This window comes from Molothrus aeneus, chromosome 32, assembly GCF_037042795.1.
Source record: "Molothrus aeneus isolate 106 chromosome 32, BPBGC_Maene_1.0, whole genome shotgun sequence".
Lineage (NCBI taxonomy): Eukaryota > Metazoa > Chordata > Aves > Passeriformes > Icteridae > Molothrus > Molothrus aeneus.
The window spans coordinates 2747120-2771384 of NC_089677.1; the positions used below are offsets into that span (position 1 = coordinate 2747120).

General features: G+C 40.4%; 1 protein-coding gene across 2 annotated transcripts in view; it reads left to right on the plus strand.

Moving 5' to 3' along the window:
• The first annotated feature begins 768 nt into the window (after nt 1-768).
• Nucleotides 769-24265, plus strand: part of GYS2 (glycogen synthase 2) — a 40436-nt gene continuing 16939 nt past the window's right edge. The window contains exons 1-5 of one of the 2 annotated variants that reach the window (XM_066568433.1): nt 769-889; nt 9275-9456; nt 11983-12174; nt 12633-12818; nt 21321-21465. In XM_066568433.1, coding sequence (XP_066424530.1) covers nt 769-889; nt 9275-9456; nt 11983-12174; nt 12633-12818; nt 21321-21465 — 826 coding nt within the window. The remainder of the gene's footprint in view (nt 890-9274; nt 9457-11982; nt 12175-12632; nt 12819-21320; nt 21466-24265) is intronic. The other variant, XM_066568434.1, reaches the window with a different exon arrangement.

Below are 24265 nucleotides of genomic sequence, written 5' to 3' on the forward strand. Positions count from 1 at the left end.
CATGCCAAAACGGGGGTAGAGCCTTTGTGGCTCTGTAAAAGCTGGCAGGGCTGCAGAGCTGCTAAAGCAGCCAACAGCTGATGCAGAGTCCTGGGAGCAGAGCTGGAGATAATTGTGGAGATAGGAGATGTAGTAAACTTAGGCTTACAGATGGCTGAACTGAAAAAGAAGAGTTAACAGCATTTAACCTGGCAAGGAACCTGAGAGACATCATGTAAAATGAGTGTACTCTAACTCCTGCAGACGGCCAGCAGGTAGGAAAACTCCACGGGTGTAAGGGGAGGGTGTGTCTGGAGGGGAGGACTCAGGGGCTGGACTCAAATCAGGTGGTGAACTCAAAGTGTCCTCCCTGTTGGAGCTGGCTCAGGGCGGTGCTGACTTTACAACCCTCCAATGTCAACTGTTCCTGAGGTGCTGGTGGAGACTGAATGCTGTGGTTCTGGAGCTAAAAATCCTTTTTTACCTCCTTCTGAGAGAAGACAAAGAAAGAGCTGTGGCCCCAAAACAATTGAGACCTTTCTCAGGTCAGTGTTAAATTCTTACCTCTCCCCACAGCTGCTTCTCAAGCCCTGAGGATTTCACTGAGCCAATTTAATGCTGGTGGTCAGACAGTTTAAACCCATTAGCTCCCAGCTATCTGAATAATTTTCTCCTGGGATCCCAGCACACAGGCAGACTGCTCTAACCAGAACTGCAGAGCACTGCCACGGGACCTGGACTTTGCTGACTGCTGTGGCCTGCGTGGTGAGCACTCAGGGGCTGAAGAAAATGCCACTGGCAAGATCCCTGTCCATGACATCTCTGAATGGGCTTCTTCAGTGTGAGGATGAAGACCTGCCTGTGGAGGATTTGTTGCTCTTTGAAATTTCTTGGGAGGTTACCAACAAAGGTTTGTACCGCACTTGGGGGGTTAGTATTGCTGTTTTCTCAGGAGTGGAGGGAGGGAGGGAGAGGATGGAGAAGAAAGATATTCACAGGGAGACTGGAGAGGGCTGCAGAGCTGCTGGACTGAGAGAAGTGCAGGTGTGTAGTTGTGCATGCTGAGCGTGGGCTGCATCTGCCTGGGCTTGTGTTGGATGGGCAGAGCCAGGATGTCTCTCTGTCTTTTTGTGTTCCACCACCAGGGAGGGAAGGGGAGGGGGGTTGAACATCTAAGTGATAAGTCTGAGTGTGCAGCTATCTAAAATGCTTTGTACATACTTAGGTTTTGCTTTCCATGCAAATTCAGTTAGGAATGTCGTGCATGGAAATGAGCTGTACAACAGAGATCAGATGCACAGCAGTTTAGCAGCCCCCCCTCAGCCTTCTAGAGCAGTGTGGAGAAGAGGCCAGGCCTGGAAGGGGAATAAATAAATAGAGCTGTGTACAGCCACTGAACAAAACCCAGGAGTCAATGACCAGCGGCCTTTGTGTGCCAGCTAAAACTCTTCTGGACTGCTCTTTGCAAACACAGGTGGTGCCAGACAGGGGCTTCATTTGTTCATTGGTTGCTGCTGGTCAGGCAGAGGGCACACTGCTTATTAGGCAAAAATCCTCCTGCCTCCATTTCTAATCCATTCATCAAATCATCCCCTTTCAAGTAGGTGTAGTTCTGCAAGCTTCCATTTTCACTGCAAAAGTGAGTTAGAATGAGTAAATGATTGACCTCCTGTGTGTTATTTTCCTGGCAGATAAATAGAGTTTAATCAGGAGAGGGGATCTGTAAACTGTTAAGAATTTAACTTTAAAGAGGAAATGTGTGTGAGAGGAACAGGCAGTACTGGGGGTTATCCCCATGGGGATGCTGGAATTACTGTTCTGTGATAATTTCTGCTGGTTTACATTGCTTTTTTAGGGTGGAGAGCCTTATCAATACCTAGAAGTGAGACAGAGTAGATTTGGCCATTTGAATCCCTGTGGGCTTGTTTTTCAGTAGCTTCAGCCAAGCTTTTAAAGTTAAATTACTAAGGCCACAACTTGGAGCATGCAGCATTCACTTTTGCAGTGTGCATAATAAGTAAGTAATAAGTAAGGCTCTGGCAAGCAGATGGCAGCAGAAATCTAGGAAATTCAGGAGTTCTCACTGACTTCTCTGAACTCCACAGCATACATATTTTCTGAGTCATCTGGACCCAGTGGTTGTAGATATCACACAAGATTTTTAAGAGAAGATAACCCAGTTAGATTTTCCCAGAGCATGTACAAAATGTAGTGAATCATTTAATCGTCCATAGAGCTCTGGCTGACTTCACTGGAGCAAAATCAACTGACGCAGCTAAAATTTACTATTCACACATTTTATGAGAGAATTAATATTAATAAAGTCAGTTTTATTCAGTGTGTTTAAAAATAAGGTGCCTTTGCTTATACCACTTTCCAAGCCCATATATTCAGACAGGGCTGAAGGAACATGGAATGGAAAGCAATTTCTTCATTAGAATGTGACCTTCTGCAAAGCTTCCATTAACCAAGGTCAACTAGAAACATCTGTGCAAAATATAATATATTATAATTTATTAAATTTGATAATCCTTTTTCAGCCTATTTTTCTGGTAAATTCTTGATACTGAGGGTTTGGTGGTTTTTTTTTTTCTATATCTTCCAGGCAATTGAATGTCTAAGTCATGTGGTGAGAACTGTTCCCTGGTGACCTAACTTTTATAAACAGTTCTGGGAAAATGATGCAGCACTGTGAGAGAGAGTAGACAGCAAAATACAGGGAGAGTCATCACAGAAGATATATAAGCTTAGGAAATAATAGATTGTAATGTATATTCCTAGCTCCTTTAGCAGGAGGAATTGTTTATTTGATGAAATAAACTGACCACACAGAGATTTAGTTCTACTGCATGTTTTAGTGTTTGTGCTGCTGCACATGTTCCTAACATAGAGGGCAAGATAAACATTATCTGGATTTATTGCCTGACAAGCTTATTTTGAACATTTAACGTGAAGGTTTCTGTCTTCCTTTCTGGCAATGCAAAGGTATGTCAGAGGAGCTCAGCCTGAAGCTGGTTTGCATTTCTGAGGTGGCATAAAGCTGCTGCTGCCCACAGGAGCGAGTCCCAGTCTTTATGTTAATTTTGGTGCAATACCAGGTGCTTGGGTACATTTCCTCCTGGGCAAGTGCTGCTTCTTAATAATCCCTCCATTTCTCTTGTGGCACTGACAATCAGGTGCATTGTCCTCTCTCCTGTGAGGAAGGTGATGGCAGAGCTCACAGGTGAATATCCATCCCCACACACTGTAACCAATGACTTTTACAGGAGCAGAGCTGAACCTCTTCAGAGCCAGGGATGGCAAGGGAGTCCTGCAAATCAGAGAATATCTGATTCTGTAGAGAGGGAACAAGCATTCCATGGCATTTCCCTGATGGTGCTGGTTGTTACTGAGGCATGAGGTGCAGCTGTAGGGAAGAAGATGGTTGTATGAACTCAGGGCTCAAAGATCTACAAGTATCCATTATTTCCAGAGTCTCATCTCTTCTTTGTCAGCAGCTGGAACAGGGGAGTTTTCTCTCCTTTTGTTTTAAGAAGGGATAATTTAAAAAGTGCTCTAACAAGGAAGAGTTTCTACTTCTCCATGTTTCCTTTTTGTATTTTTTGTCCTGGCTGCAGCCTGTGCTAAGTTACATCCTCTGACACATAACATTGGCCTCTCAGTTACACCTCTCACTCTACTCTGTCTGAGCAAGCAAAGGTAGGGTAGCTGAAGGAGAAAATGGGAAATTAAAAAGGCTCATCTGCCAGTGTCACTCTCCTTCACCTTTCCTCCAAGTCATGAGAGGGAACTTGCCACTTAAACCAAAAACAATATTGAAATCCTCTCGCATTGAAAGTCCTCTGCCAAAGAAATAAGAAATTAGTAGGTTTTTTTGTGGGATTTCCCTCACTGTAGTTGGCTTTTCACTGATAGGCAAAACCTTATGTGAAGTGGATCTACAGTGTTTGTGTGGCAGAAGGGGAAAAATGCAGGCAGTGAAGGGTCCTAGTCCATTGCAGTGCAAAAAATCTGGTGGTAATCATGGGAGAGATCAGCATTTTTAACTGTTTCTTTCTCTCCGGGCCATCATGCTCTAGTAAAACGAGGTCTGGTCATACAACTGTGGAAAAAAGGAGTGGTTTCTTTCCTCCATAGCATGAAGACTATTAAAAGCTTTAAGTACAGGAGCACAAAAGAAGTGGCTACCAAGCTATGAAGATTTTGGGCCTGCGTTGAGTTTGTCTGTGGTGGGATTTCTGACACATTGGTTAGAAGGGCTGAGAATGTTCAAGATCCGCCTTTTTCTCTAGAAAGATGTCTTGAAAATAATTCCAGTGATATTTAGATTAGTATCCCTTGCTGTACCACTCACAGTTTTTAGATAGAAAGTAGAAGAATGCTTAAAAATGCTGGGCAAACAGCCAGCTTGTGTCATCATTCAGCTGTGAACAGCTTAGCTCAAGAGTCACTGGTAGATGAATCTCAAATATTTTTATTCCATCCCCATTGGAATGGAGACTGTGCTAAAAACAAAACTTGTTTCAGCTCTCCTTGGAGCAAAGATCTCAGTTCAGCCTCTCTGGTGAAAAACTGGATTTTTGGAAATTAAATCCTGAATCCACTGAAGTAGGACCAGCATTTTCCCTCCTCTGTGTCTTCCCATGATGAAACTTCCTTGGGAGAAGGTGATTACTGTAATTTGTGACACAGCTGAAGTAACACCCTTTGGGGAGTGGGGATGTGCTGGCATAAACTTGGCATAAGCACAGCCTCAGAGCTCTGTGCATTTATAGAGTGGGCTGGAATATCAATGTCAAATCAATTCCAAATGAAATCCTGTGCACTGGGGATGATGCACACAGAAATAGCTTCTCAATTGTGGACATCTGTCATAAGTTTCAATGGTTCAGTATTATTTCAGAATATGTTTGGAATGTCAGAATTTCAGAGAATGTGGAAATCTGTCTTCTGAGGAGTCCTGGCCACAAACATAGCCCAAAAACCACAGGAAAAATATCTGTTGGCTGAAGATGCTGGTTGTTTTTCACCTGACACATTTTTCAGCCTATTTTTATTCAACAGACAATCAATCAATCAGTAAATCAATCAATCAGATTCCAATGAAATATTAGAAACAAGTTCAATCCAAATTTTTATCAGACCTGTGCAGATCAAAGACACATTCTGAGGAGAACAGTGAAACAATTGATGTGAGAGTGATTGTGGCAGTTTGAGTCCCGAGCCTGGGCTCATGCTGCTCCCAAGGATCCTGTGGCTCTCATGGTTCTCAGGGAAGCTTTAATGCCTCCAGAGTGGCCTGGTGAGGACATAGCAAAGAAGCTGCAGAGCCCTGGAATCATCCTGATGCTCTCTCTGTGTAGCAAAGGTGTGTGAGAAAGGATCAGTGACAATCTCCACTTACCTCTGTCTCGCTTCCATAGTTCACTTCCTATTTCTCTCCCTCATTTTTGGTTTCTGCTGCTCCTTCATTCTGTCCTTCTGCAGTGTGGGGTGGGTAGGAGGACAAGCTCTAACTGCTGCTTGGATTTTAAATATACAAAAGAAATAATGCAGCAGGACTTGAAACAAGGAAAAGAGAAAATGCTGGAGTGATGCAGAGAACTCCTTTAGACAAATTCTAGTAGTGTTAACATAGTTAAAAAGGTTTAGACTTTAAAAATAATTCTGTGGAATTTTTTGAGATAGTATTTTGGTTTTATCTTCTATTTTTTAAAGAGGTCAGTAAAAAGACATCAAACTTCCCTTAAATTAACAAAATCCTTCTTTCCCAAATATCTGAGCTCTCCTTTCTGTGCCAGTTATTTTTTCCTTAAAGAAAAAAACAAAACAAAACAAACCAGGAGGAAGAATGGAAAGGAGATAGGTGGGGGAAAGAATTTTTGTTGATTTCCTTTGAAAGTTGATTTCATTTATTGGTGGAAAGTTTAAAAGCATGTTTTAAAAAGAAATAATAAAAATATTTTTATTTCAATGATGTTTTTAAATGACTAAAAATTAATATATTTGAATAAAGCATTTTGTTGAGCATCAGAAAACTAAACTATTCCTGTATCAACATTTTACGGCTAATTCCCCTTGTCTGTGATATTCCAAACCAGTTCTCTTGTTCTGATCTCTGCTGATTCTCTATCGGCTTCTCATTTTGTCATTTCTTGTTTGTTTTAACCCTGTTTCAAAGTACAAAATTTCAGAGGCAGCATAGAGAAACTTGCAACATTTTGGTACATCCCTGTTGTTTGGCAAGGTTTTCTGTTTATAGTATGACCTAAAACATTGTATTAGACAAGAAAAAGAAGGCTTACCAAATTGTTGAAGCAATTTGAGAATTCTGTGAGCTGAACATGTAAACCCTTACTCTGCTACTCAGTAGGATATTAATGTTTTGCTTACTGGCACAGATATTTCCAAGGAATTCAGAGCAACTGAGCATATAGAAACTAGCTCTTAAAAGAGATATAATCTGTTCCTGGAGTTTGCTATGGAGAAGTGTAATTTCAAAAATCAATACATTATTCTAGACATTGCTCTGTTCTTCTCAAGATGTCTTTTTTAAGTTATACCCAACACTTCCTACATACATAGTTTCACTTGCAGTTTCCCTCCGCTGTCAGTTAAACCTTATGCACAGACATGCTTTGTGAGTCATATTTCCACAGTAACAGGGAAGACAAAAGCAGGTCTGGGGGCCAGGTAGCACTGCTTTTATCACAGTTAACTTCTGAGGAGTTTTAACAGCCTGTAAAATGTACTCCTTGGATTTTATAATAAGTACTTTTTAGTGCATTTCAGGCAAATCAGTGCCCTGAAATGTTTTTTACCTTGCTGTGCAACAGATTATGACAGCAGAGCACGGCACACTCTCCATTCTTCCCCCCATAAGAAGCCTTCCATACATCTTTGGCCCTTTAGGGCACACAGGGATCCTAAGGATAACCTTGTGAAAAGAAACACTCAGATGCTGGCTGTGTGAAACAAAGATCCAGGCTCTGCGCTGCCCTTGAGCTGCAGATTCCCCATTTCTCTTGAAATCTGTGGCTGTGGAAACTCAGCTACGTTACCAATCCCAGTGTTGAGCCCTTTGCAGTGTGGAAGAGGCTGATCCACACTCCTAGGATGGGGGAAGGAGCTTTGCTTCACTCTAGGCATATACAGCTTTATTGTGGTATTTAGTGTCTTTCATCTTGCAAGTCATGTTTTCTCTTTTTCCTGGATCACCAGGCTGCCCTGCACTAAAATCTTTCCTCATTCTAAGCTCTGTATCCCTGCCAATTCAAACCAGCCAGTTTCATGACTAAGATTTCTACCAAGCCTCATATTTATCTTATTTTGGATTGAGGCCTCTTATGCTCCTATGATGAAATTACCACCCCATAAAAACAGAGGTATCATCGTAACTATTGCTTTTTAGGTTGAATGTTCTGATTTGTCTCATATAATTAAAATTTTATGTTTATCTGAATCCAAGCTATTCAAATAGACTCTTTCAGCTTGAGCAGAGGAACTTGGAGGGAAAATACGGTGTTATTTATCTAAGATTGCTCTAAATCCCTGTCCAAAGCAGCCATGGAAGAATATGATGACTATAAATTAGTTTCTTAAGCTTTCTGGTCCTGCAGAAGGGGAGAATAATGGTGTTATGCATAGGTTTCCTTCTGCAATTCCATGGCTACATGATATGAAACTCTTGAACTGACAGCTTGATTTAGGAGCAGACATCTGTAAGGTTCTTGTCTTCTTAAGTCTTGAATTATTAAGGGTAATAATTTATTTGTACTAATTCTACTTAGCAAGCTGGTAGATTGAAACTGCATTTTTTTTTCCTCTTTGTAAATACCTAGAATTCTGAGACATGAAAATATTGAGACCAGGGGTCCTTTCAGCATTCAAAACAAATGGGATATTTGTGGAGAAAAGGCATTTAAGTGAACAATTTATTTTCTAGGAGCTTAATTAAAACTGTAGCTCTGTCATTTGGCTCTCCAGGGCTGCAAGACAGCAGGCTTTGCAGAAGGCTTTCTGTGTTTGTCAGGGGATGCAGTTTAATTAATCTGGAACTAATCTCCCAAAGTGCTGAGCAACTTCAGCTGCCGTATTGTACATAGCAGTGGCAGATTTTTAAGGAGAATTAGGTAACTTCTCAAGGTTTTTAATTATATTGAATATGGTGCACTGGCACCTCTGGATATCCCAATAGCTTTAAAAGGGTGAGCCTAGCATGCCAGCTCTCAATCTCTGGCAGTTTTCAGTGCTGGCTCCATAGGTAATTTTGATATCACTGCTGGAAGGTGTAGCACCATCTCCATCCCCAGAGTGCTGCCAATATTTCCAGAGCTTCAACATTCAGTGGAGGGAAAAAAATTTATGTAGTAGCAATCCCTTCTGTAGTGTTCCTTTTGCTCTTTGTACCTGTTGTGCTCCCTCTCTCCCACCTTGCTGGAGCTACGCTCATTGTCTCTGGTGTGCAGCAGCTGCTTGGCTTCAGGTTTTCTTTTCCCTCACCATCCTGCCCCCTTGCTGGACTCAAGCATGCCCTATGGCTCTTCTGACTTGGTGGTGGTGCAATTCCACTTCCTGGCACTGTAGCAAAGAGAGGTTTGCCCTGCCAGTGTGTGAATTCCAGGGCTGGCTATGGCCAACTCTGAGCAAGAGCAGCTAAGGGACTCTTGCACACCATGTGCAAGAATGGATAGATGTGTATTGACTTGGCAAGGGATGCTGCTGGATTCTCTTACACATTTGAATGGTGCATTTGCCTTTAAAGCAGACATTATTTTGGTGAAAGATGCTACAGACATTTATGTAGTCAGTGTAGGCTACATTCCCTTCAACTTTAACAACTCTTCAAGACTCATAATGGAACAAAACTCCTTATGCTTTGAGGATATTGGGTTAAGTCCATTTTTATAGGCACCAGTCAAACAAGCTCAGTTTGTGTGTCAAACAAGCTCAGTTCTTACCATGTGATGAAAAATAGGTTTGAAAATTATAACTGAGGCAATAAAACAAAAGCAGAAGGCTGTGCTTGGGATGCAGCAGAATCAAGATCAGACATGAGAGAGTGGAAGTATGAGGCCCAGGATTTTAATCCCCCAACTGAACAGGGAAGCTCTGATACCATTTAAGAGACTGAACTTCTATTTATTTGATTGAGGCTGGATTTCACTTAAAGCCTACATATGTGAAGGGATTTAACTAGCAGTGTATCTGATCCACAGATGGATTGGAGCTTAGTACAGAGATCTGTAGCCTGTGCCCCTTTCTAATTTTTGTTTTTTGTGATCTTCTTTTGCAGTGGGAGGCATTTACACTGTGATCCAGACAAAAGCCAAAACTACAGCAGATGAATGGGGTGAAAACTATTTCCTGATTGGCCCCTATTTTGAGCACAATGTGAAGACTCAGGTGGAATTCTCTGAACCTCCAAACCCTGCAGTTAAGAAGGCAATGGACACCATGAAAAGCCAAGGGTGTCAGGTAAATCAGATGTGTTGCTGCTTCCCCACGGCAACAAATCTGACTCTGAGGAGATTAAAGTTTGGGTTAATGCTCTTGTCGTTCCACTTGACACAGCAGTCCTGGTCAATGTCACAATGGGAAAGGCTCGGAATCCACTGTTAGAACAGCAGAGTCAATTCATTAAAGGTTATTTTTGAGGAGGAACCAGTTCATCCAATTATGGGTTTTAACAGTCATTTATCTGCAAGGCTGCTTAACTGGATTAATGACTTATTTATCTGGTCTCTACAGTACGGTGAGATTTTAGTACATATAACATGACCTTACCTTGTGCCCTTATTTCACATTCTTGCATGGGAATGAGAAGAGTGGTCCATTAGCTCTCAGATTTTCTAATGTAGCATAAAAATATTGAGATGAAAACCAGAAAAGACTTGAGAAAAGCACTGTGGTGACAAAGGATCCACTTCCTCAGTTCAGTGCAACCAGCTGTCAGTTCCCTGAGAAGAGAGGCTAAACCACAACACAAGAAGTGGATTTTCTCTCTTTCCAACATGATTTTTAACCAGTGTTTTCTGTGTGATCTCATAGCCTTTCTGAGGCTCGGTTTCTCCAACAATGAAGTGGGAATAAACTTCTTCCTATAAAGGTTATCTGCTAAAAGAAATAGATTATCTGCTGTGTTGATGGGCAGTTATTAAGCTGCAAGCAGCTTTGGTTACCTGAAAATGGGTGGAAGGTAACTCATGCTAAATTTAACCTCCTTTCTTGAAGTCCTTATCAGAGATGTAGAACTTGCCTGTGCTCTGGCTCAGTGTTGAGTCCCTCAGAGATGCCAGTTTGCAGGAGGAAAAATTGTCTGCTCCTACTGTGTGCTGAACTGATGTGGAGAGCATCAGAGGCAGCAGCAGGGAAGGATTCTTACTGTTGCTGAGGGCATTGACACACTTCAGTATGGAAATTCCTGAAGTTCTTGGGTTGTCACCAGCTGTGGCACTGGAAATGTGTTGTCTGCCTTTGTAAGAGCAGTTGTGCTGTTCTTAGGATCTAATGCCTTGTTATGCAGATGTCTTTTATTGGATGAGTATGTGCCACAGCTTGGGAGTGTTGGGGACACTGACATGATGCTTGAATTGTATGGGCCCAAACTGAAAGGTCCAATCTGCCATTTCTTATCTTTATCAGATTTTTGTAGGTCACTGATCAGGTTTTCCATGTTGCCTCTGTAACACTCCTGTGTCTGGAAAACAGCTAAAGACTTCTGGGGCAAATTGATTGCAATGCTTTATGTTGTTCCAGCAATGCATCCAATTTAATCAGCCACCTCTGCCAGCCCAACACGTGCATGGTGCTGCATAAGTATTCATATACAGCAGCAAATCTGTCCCAGGGATGTCAAATATAGCTTTGATCTCCAATAATGACGCTCTCGTTTCCAGGAGCTGCACTTATCCTATTAACATTTATGTCTGGGTTTTGCTTATGCATCACAATGGATGGTTTTAAACCAGGGGACCTAGGAATGCTTCCAGACTTCTCAGGTCAGGTGTGTTCCTTGCCACAACCTGACCATGTATTTAGATGAAGTCTGGGTTCTCTGCTTTTTAACCTCATTTTCCTGAATAGCAAATCTGGACAGTCTGAAATAAATACATGAGGAGCTAAAAGGAGCAAACCTGCCTTTGTTATGCCTTCTACTTTTTGTGAAAACAGGCCAAAAGCTTTTATCTTATTTGTTTTCAAGACCTGACCTCTCTTCAGCTCATTGCAGCGTCAGGGCTGGGTTCAACCCCTGAGGTCCCAGCTGTTTTGATGCAGATTTAATGTGAAATTATTTCACTTTGCAGACTGTAGTGTGGGCCCAGCTGGGTTGGGCAAGCCAGTGCAGGCAGTGAAGTTGTGAATACTCTTAGAAATGGTTATATATACCAATGGAGACAAAGCAGGAAAGCTGCATTTTTAGCCTGATGCGATTTTAGGTATTGAGATTTATTGATCTTCCACTTCTGATTGATCCTTCCACTCTTCCAAATGGAATTGGAATGATTCCCCTCTGCTTGGGATGAAGGAAGAAATGTCATGGTAGATACAGGCACCAAGCATCAGTCCTACAAAACCTCTCCCCAGTAATCTAGCAAAGATAGCAAAAGACTGGAGACAAATATGAGTGAAATAAACTGATAATTTTAAAATAAGAACAGAACTGGCATAGATACTTCAATAAGAAGACCTCATTATTCAAGCAAGTGCGGTCTTCCTAAGTTTTTTTTTTCTTTCATAGAAAAGAAGTTGCTATTGCAATGAAAATCTAAAAAGAAAGACTTAAAAATAAAATGTTCCTAAAGGTTAGAGTTTCCTTTGCTTCAGTATTACTCTATGTATTTTGCAAAGAAAACTGCAAGTCCTGAGTTGTAGGACTGTGAATACACATTGTTTGTGTGGTGTACTTCAGATGTGATGGATGAAGATTGTTGTGCTAACTGGCCTTTACACTCACTTTAACCTTTTCTTTCTATCCTTCTTATCCTTGCCTCTTTTCCATAGGTCTTTTTTGGAAGATGGCTGATAGAGGGCAGCCCTTATGTCTTACTGTTTGATATAGGATCAGCAGCTTGGAACCTGGACAAGTGGAAAGGTGAATTTTGGGAAGTCAGCAACATAGGGATCCCTTTTCATGACCGAGAAGCCAACGATGCTGTGATTTTTGGATCATTAACAGCCTGGTTTTTGAAAGAGGTACAGTTTTTAAACCTAGAGATTTGCAGACCAAAACTACCTTGGGATGTGGTTCCTATTCTCCAGTTTGAAAACCAAGATTTTTAGGAAGTTGATCTCAACATAAATCAAATTTGTATTAAAAACTTAAATTTTGACTGGTCATTCAACTATATTTTTCCAGAAGAAGGATAGTGGGGCTGCCCAGTGTGGAGTCTGAGTGACCGTGCTTGCCAGAGCCCCCTGACACTCTAGAAAGCGGTCTGTTCTGAGGAGCTAGAGAGCACACATTTTTCTTGGGTTAAGGATTAGAGCTGATGGAAGTCAAGGCACATGTCCTCTTAAAATTGTACTGTTTTGTCACAAGAAGGAAAGCAAGAGTACAAAAGGCTTCACCAAAAAAAGAAAAAGAAAAGTTCTCTGGAGCTGGGATGATGGACATGATAATGTATGTTTCATGTATTTCTTTTTCTTTTCAGCTTTCCTCTCAGTTTGATGACAAGCCCAATATAATTGCCCACTTCCACGAGTGGCAGGCAGGAGTGGGTTTAATCCTGTCTCGATCACAGAAACTTCCCGTTGCCACAATTTTTACTACCCATGCAACTCTGCTTGGGAGATACTTGTGTGCAGCCAGTATTGACTTTTACAACAATCTGGACCAGGTAAGAGACATTTTTCTCATTCTTCTCTGTTTTTTTTAGCTAATCATCTACTGGCTCCCTTTCTGTTAATGGTGTTACACCATTTATTGTATTTTCTGTCTTGTGTGCTTGCTTATGACCCATAGCTGGTTTTTGATTCCAGAGCATGAGAATCAACATTTTGTAAAATCATGAAGTGTCTAGGCATGAGTGCCTTTGTCTCATCTGACAGGTCTGAAAGTTCAGTGGAAACTAGTAAAACCTATTCAGCTCTAGCCAACATCTGACCCTTCAGGTGTAGTCTCACTCAAAAGTCTTTCTTAATGTAAGAAAAAATAACCAATAGCCCTCCTCTTGAGAAAAATACCCCAGAATTGCAGTGGATCATGGTTGCTTTGAGTTTTTTTTCCCCCAGCCTACTTCTTAATTTTTACAAACCATAGTGAGTCCTAATTTCAAGCATTTCAGGTTAGGCCTAATTTGTAACTGGCAAATGTAGGAAGTACTTTCTGAGTTCAAAAGACTCACATGTGTTTCTTGGAATGTGTGTAAACTGTCTGTTGATTTTGATTTTCACTGTTCTCTTTTCACTCAAAGCATAACACAAAACAATGTTTCAAGGACCCAAATGTTTTTAGCACTGCTCTCATCAGGGTACTTTGCCTGATCTGGGATTTCTATTATGGTCACAGACAAACCTGAATTCAAGAGGTTTTTGCATTCCAGCACTTAGTGAAGGGAGAGGTACATAAAAGAACCACATTGTTCATGCACTTCCTTGGCTAAAATTAGTGAAGAAAATTACACAGATGGTAATTTTCAGTTGGATGTTTGAAGCTTGACATGTTGGGGAGCTGTGTCTTCCAAAGACAAGGCCTAAGCAGTTGTATGTTGCTGGCCTGACTCAGAAACAGGGAATCATGGAATGGTTTGGGGGTTTTTTTTGGTAAACATTATCTCATTCTGACCCCTGCCATGGGCAGGGACACCTTCCACTAGCCCAGCTTGCTCAGAGCCCCATCCAACCTGGCCTTGGACACTTCCAGAGATGGGACAGTCACAGCTTCTCTGGGCAACCTGTGCCAGGGCCTCACCACCCTCACAGGGAACAATTTCTTCCTTATATCTGATCTAAATCTGCTCTCTGTCATTCTGAAGCCGTTCCCCCTTGTCATGTCACTCCAAGCCCTTGTAAATCATCTCTCCTAGACTCCTAAGTTAGTTATGGTGTTAGGTGCATTAATAAGGCAGCATGAACATCACAGTCCTGCTGTGTAGGAGTCCAGACACTCCTGCTCACTCATAGTCTCTCTGTGTGTATAATATAGAATGGTTTGTTTTGATTCTGGTTAATTGAGGGAGCTGCAAGCAGTCTGGAAAGTAGTCTTTTTTTTCTCAAAGCAGCTGGGTTTTTTTGTCTTCATAAATACTTTTGGGGGCCTCACCCTTGTCTGTATACTCAAAAGGTACTCAAATGATCTTACATCTGACTAAACCTGCAGACTTTAATATATTTATAAACTAGTCACAGTATTAATATAATTTTTTTTCTGTCCACACATAACATGAACATCTTTATCTGTGAAAGCACTGTCTATCCTTCAAAGCCTAACAAATCCCATTGGTGACCATCAGCTATATACGTCACAAATACAGAATTGTCTATTCAGATTTTATTCTAAGAATATGTGGAATGAAACATAAGTATCAATTTCAAATATCATTCTAAAGGGCTGTAAATAATATTTAAGGGAAGGAAATTGTGGATTTCTAGGCTGTAATGCTTTATACCCTCTGTGGGTTGACAATTAAAGGTACTAATAGAGGAAATTATGTCAAGCTGTTACACCATTGTTTAATATTTCTATAGGATGCTAAAACTCTTCCTGGAAAAGTTAACTATCTTAGTGAGGGCTTCTTTGGCTGTGAAAAGGTCACCTTGGCCCAAAAGTCAGTTGAGACACAAGAGCTTGATCTCGAATACCATAATTAAAGAACAGCTAGATCTTCAGACATATTCTTGTTGTTGCCTTCTAGCAGCAAACTATTTAGGTCAAGCAAGCAATTTTCTTAGTCAAGAAGATTCTTTAGGGCTTCCTAATGTTTAATCTTTGGAGGAAACAATATTTTTTTAGAGCATTTCACCCCCTCCCACCTCAAAAATAGCTGGGTTTCCTGATTCAGTGCTATTGCATAAATATTTTCCCTTGAAGTACGATTAAGTTCTCATGTTTGACCAGTGTTTCACAGCTAGAACACAGTTTCCACCAGGCAGCAGCTGCCAGGATGTGTTGTGCCAGACGTCACAGAAAAATGGCTGCAGCACAGAATGAAAGTGTGTGGCCTTATTGTGCCTGACGCAATCAGGCATGTACAGCTCATACAGGGAAAAGAGGAAACCTCATGTCTTTGTTTCAACACAGTCCACAAAATGCTGAGTTAGGATGCCTGGTAGGCAGTTCTGCACTGCTCACACAGTGCAGGACTCTCCCACTGCACTGTCAAACCATCCCCATAGATAAGCAGGGCTAGAAGATGCAAGATCAGTAGAGTCCTGAGCTGTGGGCTACCAAAACTCCTTGTTCCATGAGCTGAGGGCACATGTCAGCCTGTAATCTTTAAGAGGACATTTTCTGGGGGGCTGCAAACCCAGTCAGCTTAGTAGAGGAAAGCTGTGGATGGCTGGAAGATGGGAGGGTGCTATATGGATGTAAAACTGTAATGTTTTGTGAGTCCTGACCTCTTCCTGAGCCATCTGCTCTTTGCCTCAGTCAGAGGTGGGATCCTGGTTCTTAGGCAGTATTACAGCTTAGCAACTGGACATGGCACTCAGGGCTGTGCTTTAATTGGCAAGGTGGTGATTGGTCAAAGGTTGGACTCAGTGATCTTAGAGGTCTTTTCCAACCTTAATGATTCTGTGGTTAAGGTTTGAGCTTATACAATTCTTATATTCTTACAGTTTTAACTCAGTTCATCTGGGCTGGCTGGAATTAACCTGCCTCTGCTCCAGTGAGAACCTGGGTGTTAAACTCCTAGCAGGTGCTCAGGAGCGTGGTGGCCACCAGAAGTAACGCTGTTGTGTTACTATTTAGTGCATATTTTAGTACCTAGATTCACATTTAATTCACTCTCATCCTGGAGAAAGGAAGGGAGGGAAAACCAAAAGAACAAAATGGGGTGACATGTACAGTAACTGACAGTGTCTTTATTTTTATTTACTTTTAATTATTTGAAGAACCCTGGGTACATGACTGGGGTCAGGGACTGCTCACTAAACCTATGGGTTATTGTCTTGAATTCTTCCAAACTCAACACTGCCTAATTTCAATATCAAGCACGGTTTTTTATGAGTTTTAATTCCCAATAGAAGTTTAAGAACTTTTGTATATCTAAATAGTCCAGCCAATAGGGCATTTTCCCATTGTCTCCATGTCCAGTGCAGCTTTTACATTGGTGTGTGAGATTATGTTTGTTGCCAAGATACCTAAACCAAAATTGCTAAAAGTTAGGAATTTCTGTGAAAAAAATCTCTGGGTCTGTGGAGCCTTTCTCTCTTCAGGAGGAATTGGCTTCTCAGCTGAAGATTAACATTCTCAATCATTGTTTTCCCCATTGTTTGAGGGGACTGATTTGGTTATTTGCTTGTTTTGCATGGGGATTTTTTTCTATCCTTTCATGCCTCTAGAGTTTTAAATAAACCAGCACCTTTCATAAATTGACTGAGACACCAATGATCCAAACAAGTTCCTAGGTGAATAGACAGCTCATTTTGGAAAATTATTTAAAATTATTTAATTATTTAATATTTAAATTTTTTATTTTGGAGAGGTCATCATCTGAAATTATTTTTGGGACCACTGGCCTGGTGTCATGGAGAAGTTTGTGTGGTTCAGCCTCTGATGCTTCTTACTAAAAAACCACTTTGAGTTTAATGGGAAAAGGAGAAAGAAAAAAAGGTCAGTCATAGTCTTCATTGCCTTTTTCCTTAGGTTGCCCTGCTGATGTGTAACACTTCTGTTTAGAACTTGGAACATTTTCATTCAGCTCATGCAGGTGCAGCTGAATCCTGTTTGCAAAGTGGTGGAAAATCCTGTCCCAAGAAGTCTAAAAGGAAAAGTACTAAAAATCCCAATGAAAATGAATAGTCAGGAGCTTTTTTGCTGACAATGTCTCACTCCACTTAGTGCTGTACTGTTCAGTTTGTCACCGAGCTCACTGTTACACAAAGCTAATCCACTTTGTCAACAGAACAGCTGATGGAAATCTGATTTAAGCCAGGAAGTGTAAATTTCATTCTCTTTTGGCTTGGCAGAGCTATACCAGAATGAAAGCTCTCTTTACATAAGGCAACAGTCAATTGGAGGTAAATTTGATGTTAGCTGGATTTTAAGGGAGTGGTTCTTACCTAATTTAGACAGCAGCAGCCAGTGAGATAATGGTGGAAGCAAAAATGTTTCCATTCTACCTGTTAGTCCCTTAGGAATTTGAACTTCAAACCAGTCTCTGACTGTTCCTTGGTCCTGCAGAATCACTTTGAACTTGAGCGTACCACTCTTTTAAAAGACCAAGAAAGATTATTTCGTTCTCTGTCTAAAATCCTCAAGCATGAAACCTGTACCTTTTATTTGAATAACAAAATATTTACAGCGAAATTATCCACTCTTGAGGTAAGGTTTAAATGGTGAGGGTATTAAATGGTGAGTCTGTATTTTTTCTGCAAAGATGTTGTCATGTTTTATTTAGGAAAATTACATATATTAATTCCAGTTTGAATTTGTATTGGTTTAACTTCTGTTGGTTTTCACCATCCTTTTTTTTTTCATTAGGAGAGCATAGCCTAATATCAGTATCTAGAGATTCTTTGTAGACTGTGACAAATAATTTGTCTTTCTTTCAGACAAAAATTTAAATGGCTAATATAATTCTTCCTCTTTTTCCACTCTCAAATGATTCTTGTGTTTTGGAAATACTTTGCAATTCATCTTTAAAGTATTGAAGTAGAAATGGCTGATTTCGATTTGCTACTTCAGTGACTGTTTCCAGAAGAAACATAACTGCTTAATATTCTCTTCTTTTTCACTCAAAGTTCAGAATGTCATGCTGGGGGGCTCAGTGATTACCTGCTGTGCCCCCTAACATGTTGAATTTTAAGAGATCAATGGGATGTTATGCTCATTACATGAATCCATAGAAAATGAACCAAAGAATCCACAGAAATGAACCAAAATTTTCCCTCAGAATTGCACAGCAGCAAATGCAAATTTTACTCCAAAGCATTGCACCTGTGGAACATCTTCTTTTGCTTTAAAATTAGAGTGGCCTTCTAAAGGAGTAATTTCTCCTTCTAATCCTTGCCCGCTTGTAAATTCTAATAATCTACTTGCTTTCTACCAGTCAGGGAAGGAGAGGATCCTCTAATAAATTTACAGGGAAGTGGATATTGAAGCTGTTGGCCTTTAAATATCACTGAAATGGTTGGACTAAAGGACCTTAAGAGCTTCTTCTACCCTAAAGGGTTCTGTAAACAGGTCATCTGACTTAGGTTTTTTTTTTCTCTTGATGCAGCTGTGATCTGTGGCTTGGCTAGTGTTCCCATTTGCTGATAACAGCAAACAAACAAAAGCAGGCGTGACATACTTGATGGGAATCTCGCTTTGCTCTGGCTGAACACGAGGGGTTTGGAGCAGAGTTCACAGGTGCCTGAGCTGGGCTGGACAGAGGGCAGGGCTCAGGGTTGAGCAGGAGCTTTGGGTTGGGGGTGAGGAGCTGCCCAGGTGTCCTGCTGGTTTCAGCATATTGTCCCATGCCCCACTGTGCCTCTAACTCTGGAGATTGTCAAAGCAGGCTCAGCTTTGCACAGGACTAGGTGGGTTAAATTAGTCACCTGCACTGTCTCATCAATTAATTTTCATTTACCCTGCCCTTCAACTTGGCTAAGGCTCTTTTGTGAAGTCGCTTGTCTAGCCTGCTCAGAAGTGCACAGTTCTTACTCCACCCTGAGGTCAAAAGTCAAGGTCTTGCTTTACTGATTGGTGCTTGAAGCTGCTGGAGAGTGAGAGCAAATGAAATGTGAGAACCCCATGACCTCTGTTTGTACTTCCTAATAGATGTGGAATTGTGTACCTTTGCAAAAACATGCCAAAAGCCCCACAAGCATACACAAAATAAAATACTTCTTGTTTATAAAAGATGGGAAAATGAATAGCAATGAAGAAATAAGCACTGATATATGTTAAATATGCAAAGCCTGTTCATGAAACCAAAGAAATAAAAGTTAGTTAACTAGAAATAAGTCATAGTGCTTAAAAATCTTTTTATAAACCTTTCCCCAGCAGTGTTACAGGGACAACAGTTATCAACAGTTGTCTTTATAATATCAACAGTATTCTTTATCAACAGTTGGTGAGCATGTCCCAGATTTAATTTTTAATCACGTTTTGTAATTAAAACCCATTCTTGCTGAGCAAGGAAAAAGAGAACAAAAGGCCTTTGAAGTTTGACCAGCTATTTGTTTGCTAGCAATTTCAAAAGTATTTTTAATAGAAAGCCAGATGTGTTCGAAAATACTTTCATAATTATGACTGTGTAGTTGTACCCATCCCATTCATGTGTTTGTCTAGCATGCTAAAGAACTGTCCCATTTTGTATCTTTTTTGCACAGAATGTTTAGACAATCAAATATGCAGTTAAGAGCTGCTTGTGAATCAGTTTAGTGTAAGCCAAGGATGATGCTGAGACCTGTGGCACTTTAGGGAGCCAAATGAATTCCCCTTTATTTTTCTCTTTGTGTTCTTTCTACCACTTGATTTCTGTAGCAAATGAAATGAACGTCCTGGAGAAAATATCCTTAGTATTTCATGCTCTAAAATTCTTGTGGGGAATGCAGAAAAGATGATATGTGAGGATACAACTGCGAGATGGTATCATAGTATTTAGCACATTATGTGGTAAATTGTATTTGGCAAATGTAGAAAAGTTCTTGATATAGAGGATCACCAAGACCAGAATAAAGCATCTAGTTTCTTTGGAAGTTTTCAGCTGAGACTTTTCAAGAGTCCTTTTTTTTTTTTTTTTTGGTCACACTAGGGTGGTTAGATTGGCACTTTCAACTAACACAGTGGAAGCCCCTGTCCCACTAGTATTGTAGCACTGATGCAGAATTAAAGCAGATAAAAGCAAGTAATTTTCTCAGCAAAGCAGTTATAAGATATCTATATCTACATCTGTGTCTACACCTATCTAAGTGAAAATAAGTTTTTTACTTCACTGTAGATCCCTGAAATGGTTCACATTGCATCAACTTTCTCGCAATATGTTCTGTACCAGCATTAAGCTTTGCAGGACAGGTCACAGTCTAAATAGCTTTACTTCTGTCCAAGTTCTGAAGTGCTAAAAGCAGCTGCCATGGCAGGGGTCACTCAGTCCTAACTATAGAAAGTGCTGTCTGCCCTGCCTGTGATAGGGGTTAAATCTATTATGGTCAAAGTTACACAGTCAAATGCAATCAAAATCAGGCTGTACAGCCTGCATTAGGCAGCGATCACGACAGAGCTCACCCAGAGTCATTGTCACCCTCCATGAAACTCACAGGCCACTGGGTGCCCATGCTGTTGACCTTAGGGGCTCAAGACTTCTGTTTCCAGAAGTGAAACATCATGGAAGACTAAGAGGATTGTGATTTAATTGAAAGCATTGACACCTTTTTTAGACTATGTTGTAGTGATTTTGCAGTGGACACCGTTAGGGAACATTTGAACCTTTAAGCGTGGACTCAAGGGAATTGTGCATTTTCTTTGCATCAGGATACCATAAGTTAAAAAAAGGGTAGCTGCAAGATTTAAAGGTGATTTAGAAATACTTAGGTGTTTGGAATGTCTTATCTAGCAGTTTAACTTGCATCTGCCTCTAAAAATTAAGGGAGTTCAAACTGAAATATAAGAAGCAGCAAGTCACAGTGGCAGAGCTGGAGGAAGAATATCTCTGAGTTTCAGAAAATATCTCATGTTCTGTTTTCTTTTTTCCCTTGGGAATTGTCACTGAGTCTTTATATCCTGCCTCTCCATTTCTCTCTCACCTACCTGTGATTCCCACCATTCTGCCAAATCCCCAGGTTCTGTCCTCATCCCCATTCCTGTTTTCTTCTCTTCCCTTCAGCTACCAGCAATCTCTCTGCTCTCCCAAGTTTTCCCACAAGCCCGTGGAAGCTGCAACATGATACATTGACAGCCAGCAGGCCAAATTCCACAGATCCTTACCTTTCATGGAATCATTAATCTAGATTTCCTTCCATGGCAGAGCTGCCATTCTTTGAGGAACAAGCAGGATCTAAGAGCTCTCCTGCTCTTTCAAATTCCTTGAAGTTGATAAAATAGTTCAAACACCAGAATGACAGAACAGCAGCATAATCACGTGGTTCTCATTCCCTGGGGAAAAGGAGCCTAGCAGGAGAAACCTTCCATGAGGGAGACAGTTTGATGGTCATGTCACACAGGTGTCTTTTTTGTTGGTTTTGTTATTTAACAGTTTGACATTGACAAGGAGGCTGGAGAGAGGCAGATTTACCATCGGTACTGTATGGAACGGGCATCTGTGCATTGTGCCCATGTGTTCACCACAGTCTCCCAGATCACAGCTACAGAAGCAGAACATATGCTTAAAAAAAGCCCTGGTAAGACCTGAATTATTTTTTTTTACTGTTATTTCCTCAGAATGCCCACATATCCTTAGATTGAATGAGCATAATAGAGGCAGTATGCAAACATGAAGAGAAAGAACACATGCACAGGTGTGTCTGGCTATGCTACAGGGATTAACCAATTTTCCATGGATGTTAGGCTTTTTTTTGCCAGGACTCCTCAACTTCAGGAATTTGGTCTGTGGCAGGGTTTTCCTGATTTTAGAACTGAACCATGATAAGCTTCATATAGATAAAATATCTTCTATTAGGCCAACAAGTAGAGTTTGAAAAATAGTTCTGTGCTCAATAATTTGTCTGGTTTTCCTCTTGATATTAGTCTCATAAAATACGAAGCTTAGAAACCTTGTCTTGTTCCATGCATAGATTTTGAGTAAGCTCGTGATCCCAGTTTGATGTGTTATCAAATTTCTCTTTAAATCATCTCAGTGCTTTATAGGGATAGATCCCAATACTCCATCTGCAGGTAAGCAGCATGAGGGAAAACTGCACAACAGTTTTGGAGACTGTTTAGCAGGTGTGTTGGTATCTTGGTTATTTTAAATTAAACAGTGCTCAAATTATTGTTTTTGTTTAAGCTTGTTTTTTTGTTTTATTTTGGGGGTTTAGTTGTTTATTTGGGGGATTTTTTGCTTACTCTTTGTAGAGTTGTTGGTTGATTTGCAGTGCTGATTATAGTTTGGGATTGTTATCCTGGTTAACTTCAATGATTCAAGCCACACGGTGGTTCCTGAACCCAAAAAAAATGAACCTTTGCCTCATTCCTGACTAGCTGTCAATAGGATGGTGGATCTAGATTATCGTTTTCATTTTATTTTAAGCACAAAACCATGTCTTAAAAGTCACTGAAGTTCAGTCATTTAAACTGGAATATCTCTGAAAGGCCTTGATTTTTACAAAGTGCAGACACTCTGAAAATCAGACTTTTAAAGCTTTTTTTATATAGGCATGACACTTCTCCCCACCACAGCTACCATTGAAAATCATAGTCTGTGTTTTGGGATTTTAGGAGACTGAAATGAGTCTGAATCCAGTTTAATTTGGGGAAGAAAATCTCCAGACTGCTCACAGATAAAACATCAGTTGAAGCTGAAGAGAATTCCATGCACAGAGATTCACAGGCCTGAGCTTTTTGTGATTATTCTTGCAACTTTGAAGAAACCAAGTAAATATACTTAATGTTTGGGTTAAAAAAACTACTGACAGATGTCATGCTTCATGTTGATACAGCTAGAAAGAAATTCAGTAGAAATTGTCACCCCAAATCCTAAGAGATGACTCTAAGTGGAAAGTATGTTCTGATGGGAATAAGTACTTTAATAGTTTCCCTGAATCCAAGACCACAAATAAACTGTGCAGGAACCTATTCTCACACTATTTAGTCTCTCTGAAGTTGTGAAATCTGCATAGACATTGATTTCTTGAAATGCCCATCAGTCCTTCAGTAGGTCATTGAGCTTGCTAAGGAACATGAATACTGAAAGCATGTGTGCATTTCTCTATCCACTTTAAAAATAAACCTTTAAAAGGAGGATGCTGAATTAGCACAATTACATTTTATTTGCATTTATTGAGACAAAAACTTTTCAAATAAATTGTTAGTTAAAAATAACTCAGAAATGTGCTAAATTGAGCTGTCTCTGCTACTCCACTTTAACATCAAACTTGGATTATAATTTAAATTATAAATCTCATCACTTGGAGAAGTCCCTTTAAAATTTAATAAACCTAATTGCATAGAGAACTTTTGCAGTGAGACAAAGGCCAATTTACCAGTCTAAACCTGGCAGAATGACTGCTTGCATTGTGCTGATCCCACTTGCTGCAGTTGTTATGTGATCAACAATTTATCAAACCATATTTGTCAAAAGCTTGAGTATATTTGACGTATCCAGCAGGATTTTGTCAGTGATCATGTTATATTTTTGTGATTTGAAAAATGGTGTTATGGGATTTCTAATGTTTTCACTTAGATATGGAACATATTTCTCATTAGCATATTCTCATTAGCAACTTTGAATCAAAATTCCAAGAGATTCAGGTATCAGTTGAGTTCAAGATCTAGGCTTCCTATCTGTATGTATTTGATCAAAATCATAGATGGAAACTCTGAAAAAAGTACAAGTCAATTCTAACTGTTAGTGATCTATCAAGAGAAAACTTAATTCTGTGCTAACATTACTTAAATCATGCCAGTTTCTTTCCTATAAATACAGAAGTTAAAACATTCTGGTTTGACCTACTTGGGACAATTTTTCACGCAAAAATATTATTTCATTAAACAACAAGAACAGCAACAAAAGCAAAAAAACAAAACAAAACAACCAACCAAACAAAAAAAACAGCATAGGGACCAAACTCTCTTCCATCACTTCGTCCCTCACACATGTTCAAAATATTCCTGTGTGTTGAGCAGAAATAGTGAACTAGATTCTTTGGGCCACCACATTTGTCATGCATCTCAAAGCCTTAAACAAGAGATGGATGGAGCCCCAGTCCTCATGAAAGGCTAAATGAAGCTGCAGTTAAACCAAAGGACATGGGAGTAGGTTATGCACAGGCTGCTGCTGGTGGGTGAGACTCTCCAAAACTCCCTGATAAATGAATGCGAGTGTGGAAAGAAGCCAGCCAGAAATAGCTGGGGAAGAGATTCTTCCTGTATTGGGAAGTCTTGGAGATGGCTGGAGTCTCAAAGCTCTGTCCTGCATGAGCCAGTTCTCTCACACAGAGCAAGGAACAGGTCAGAGAAAGGAGAAGGTGTGTTATTGGTAAA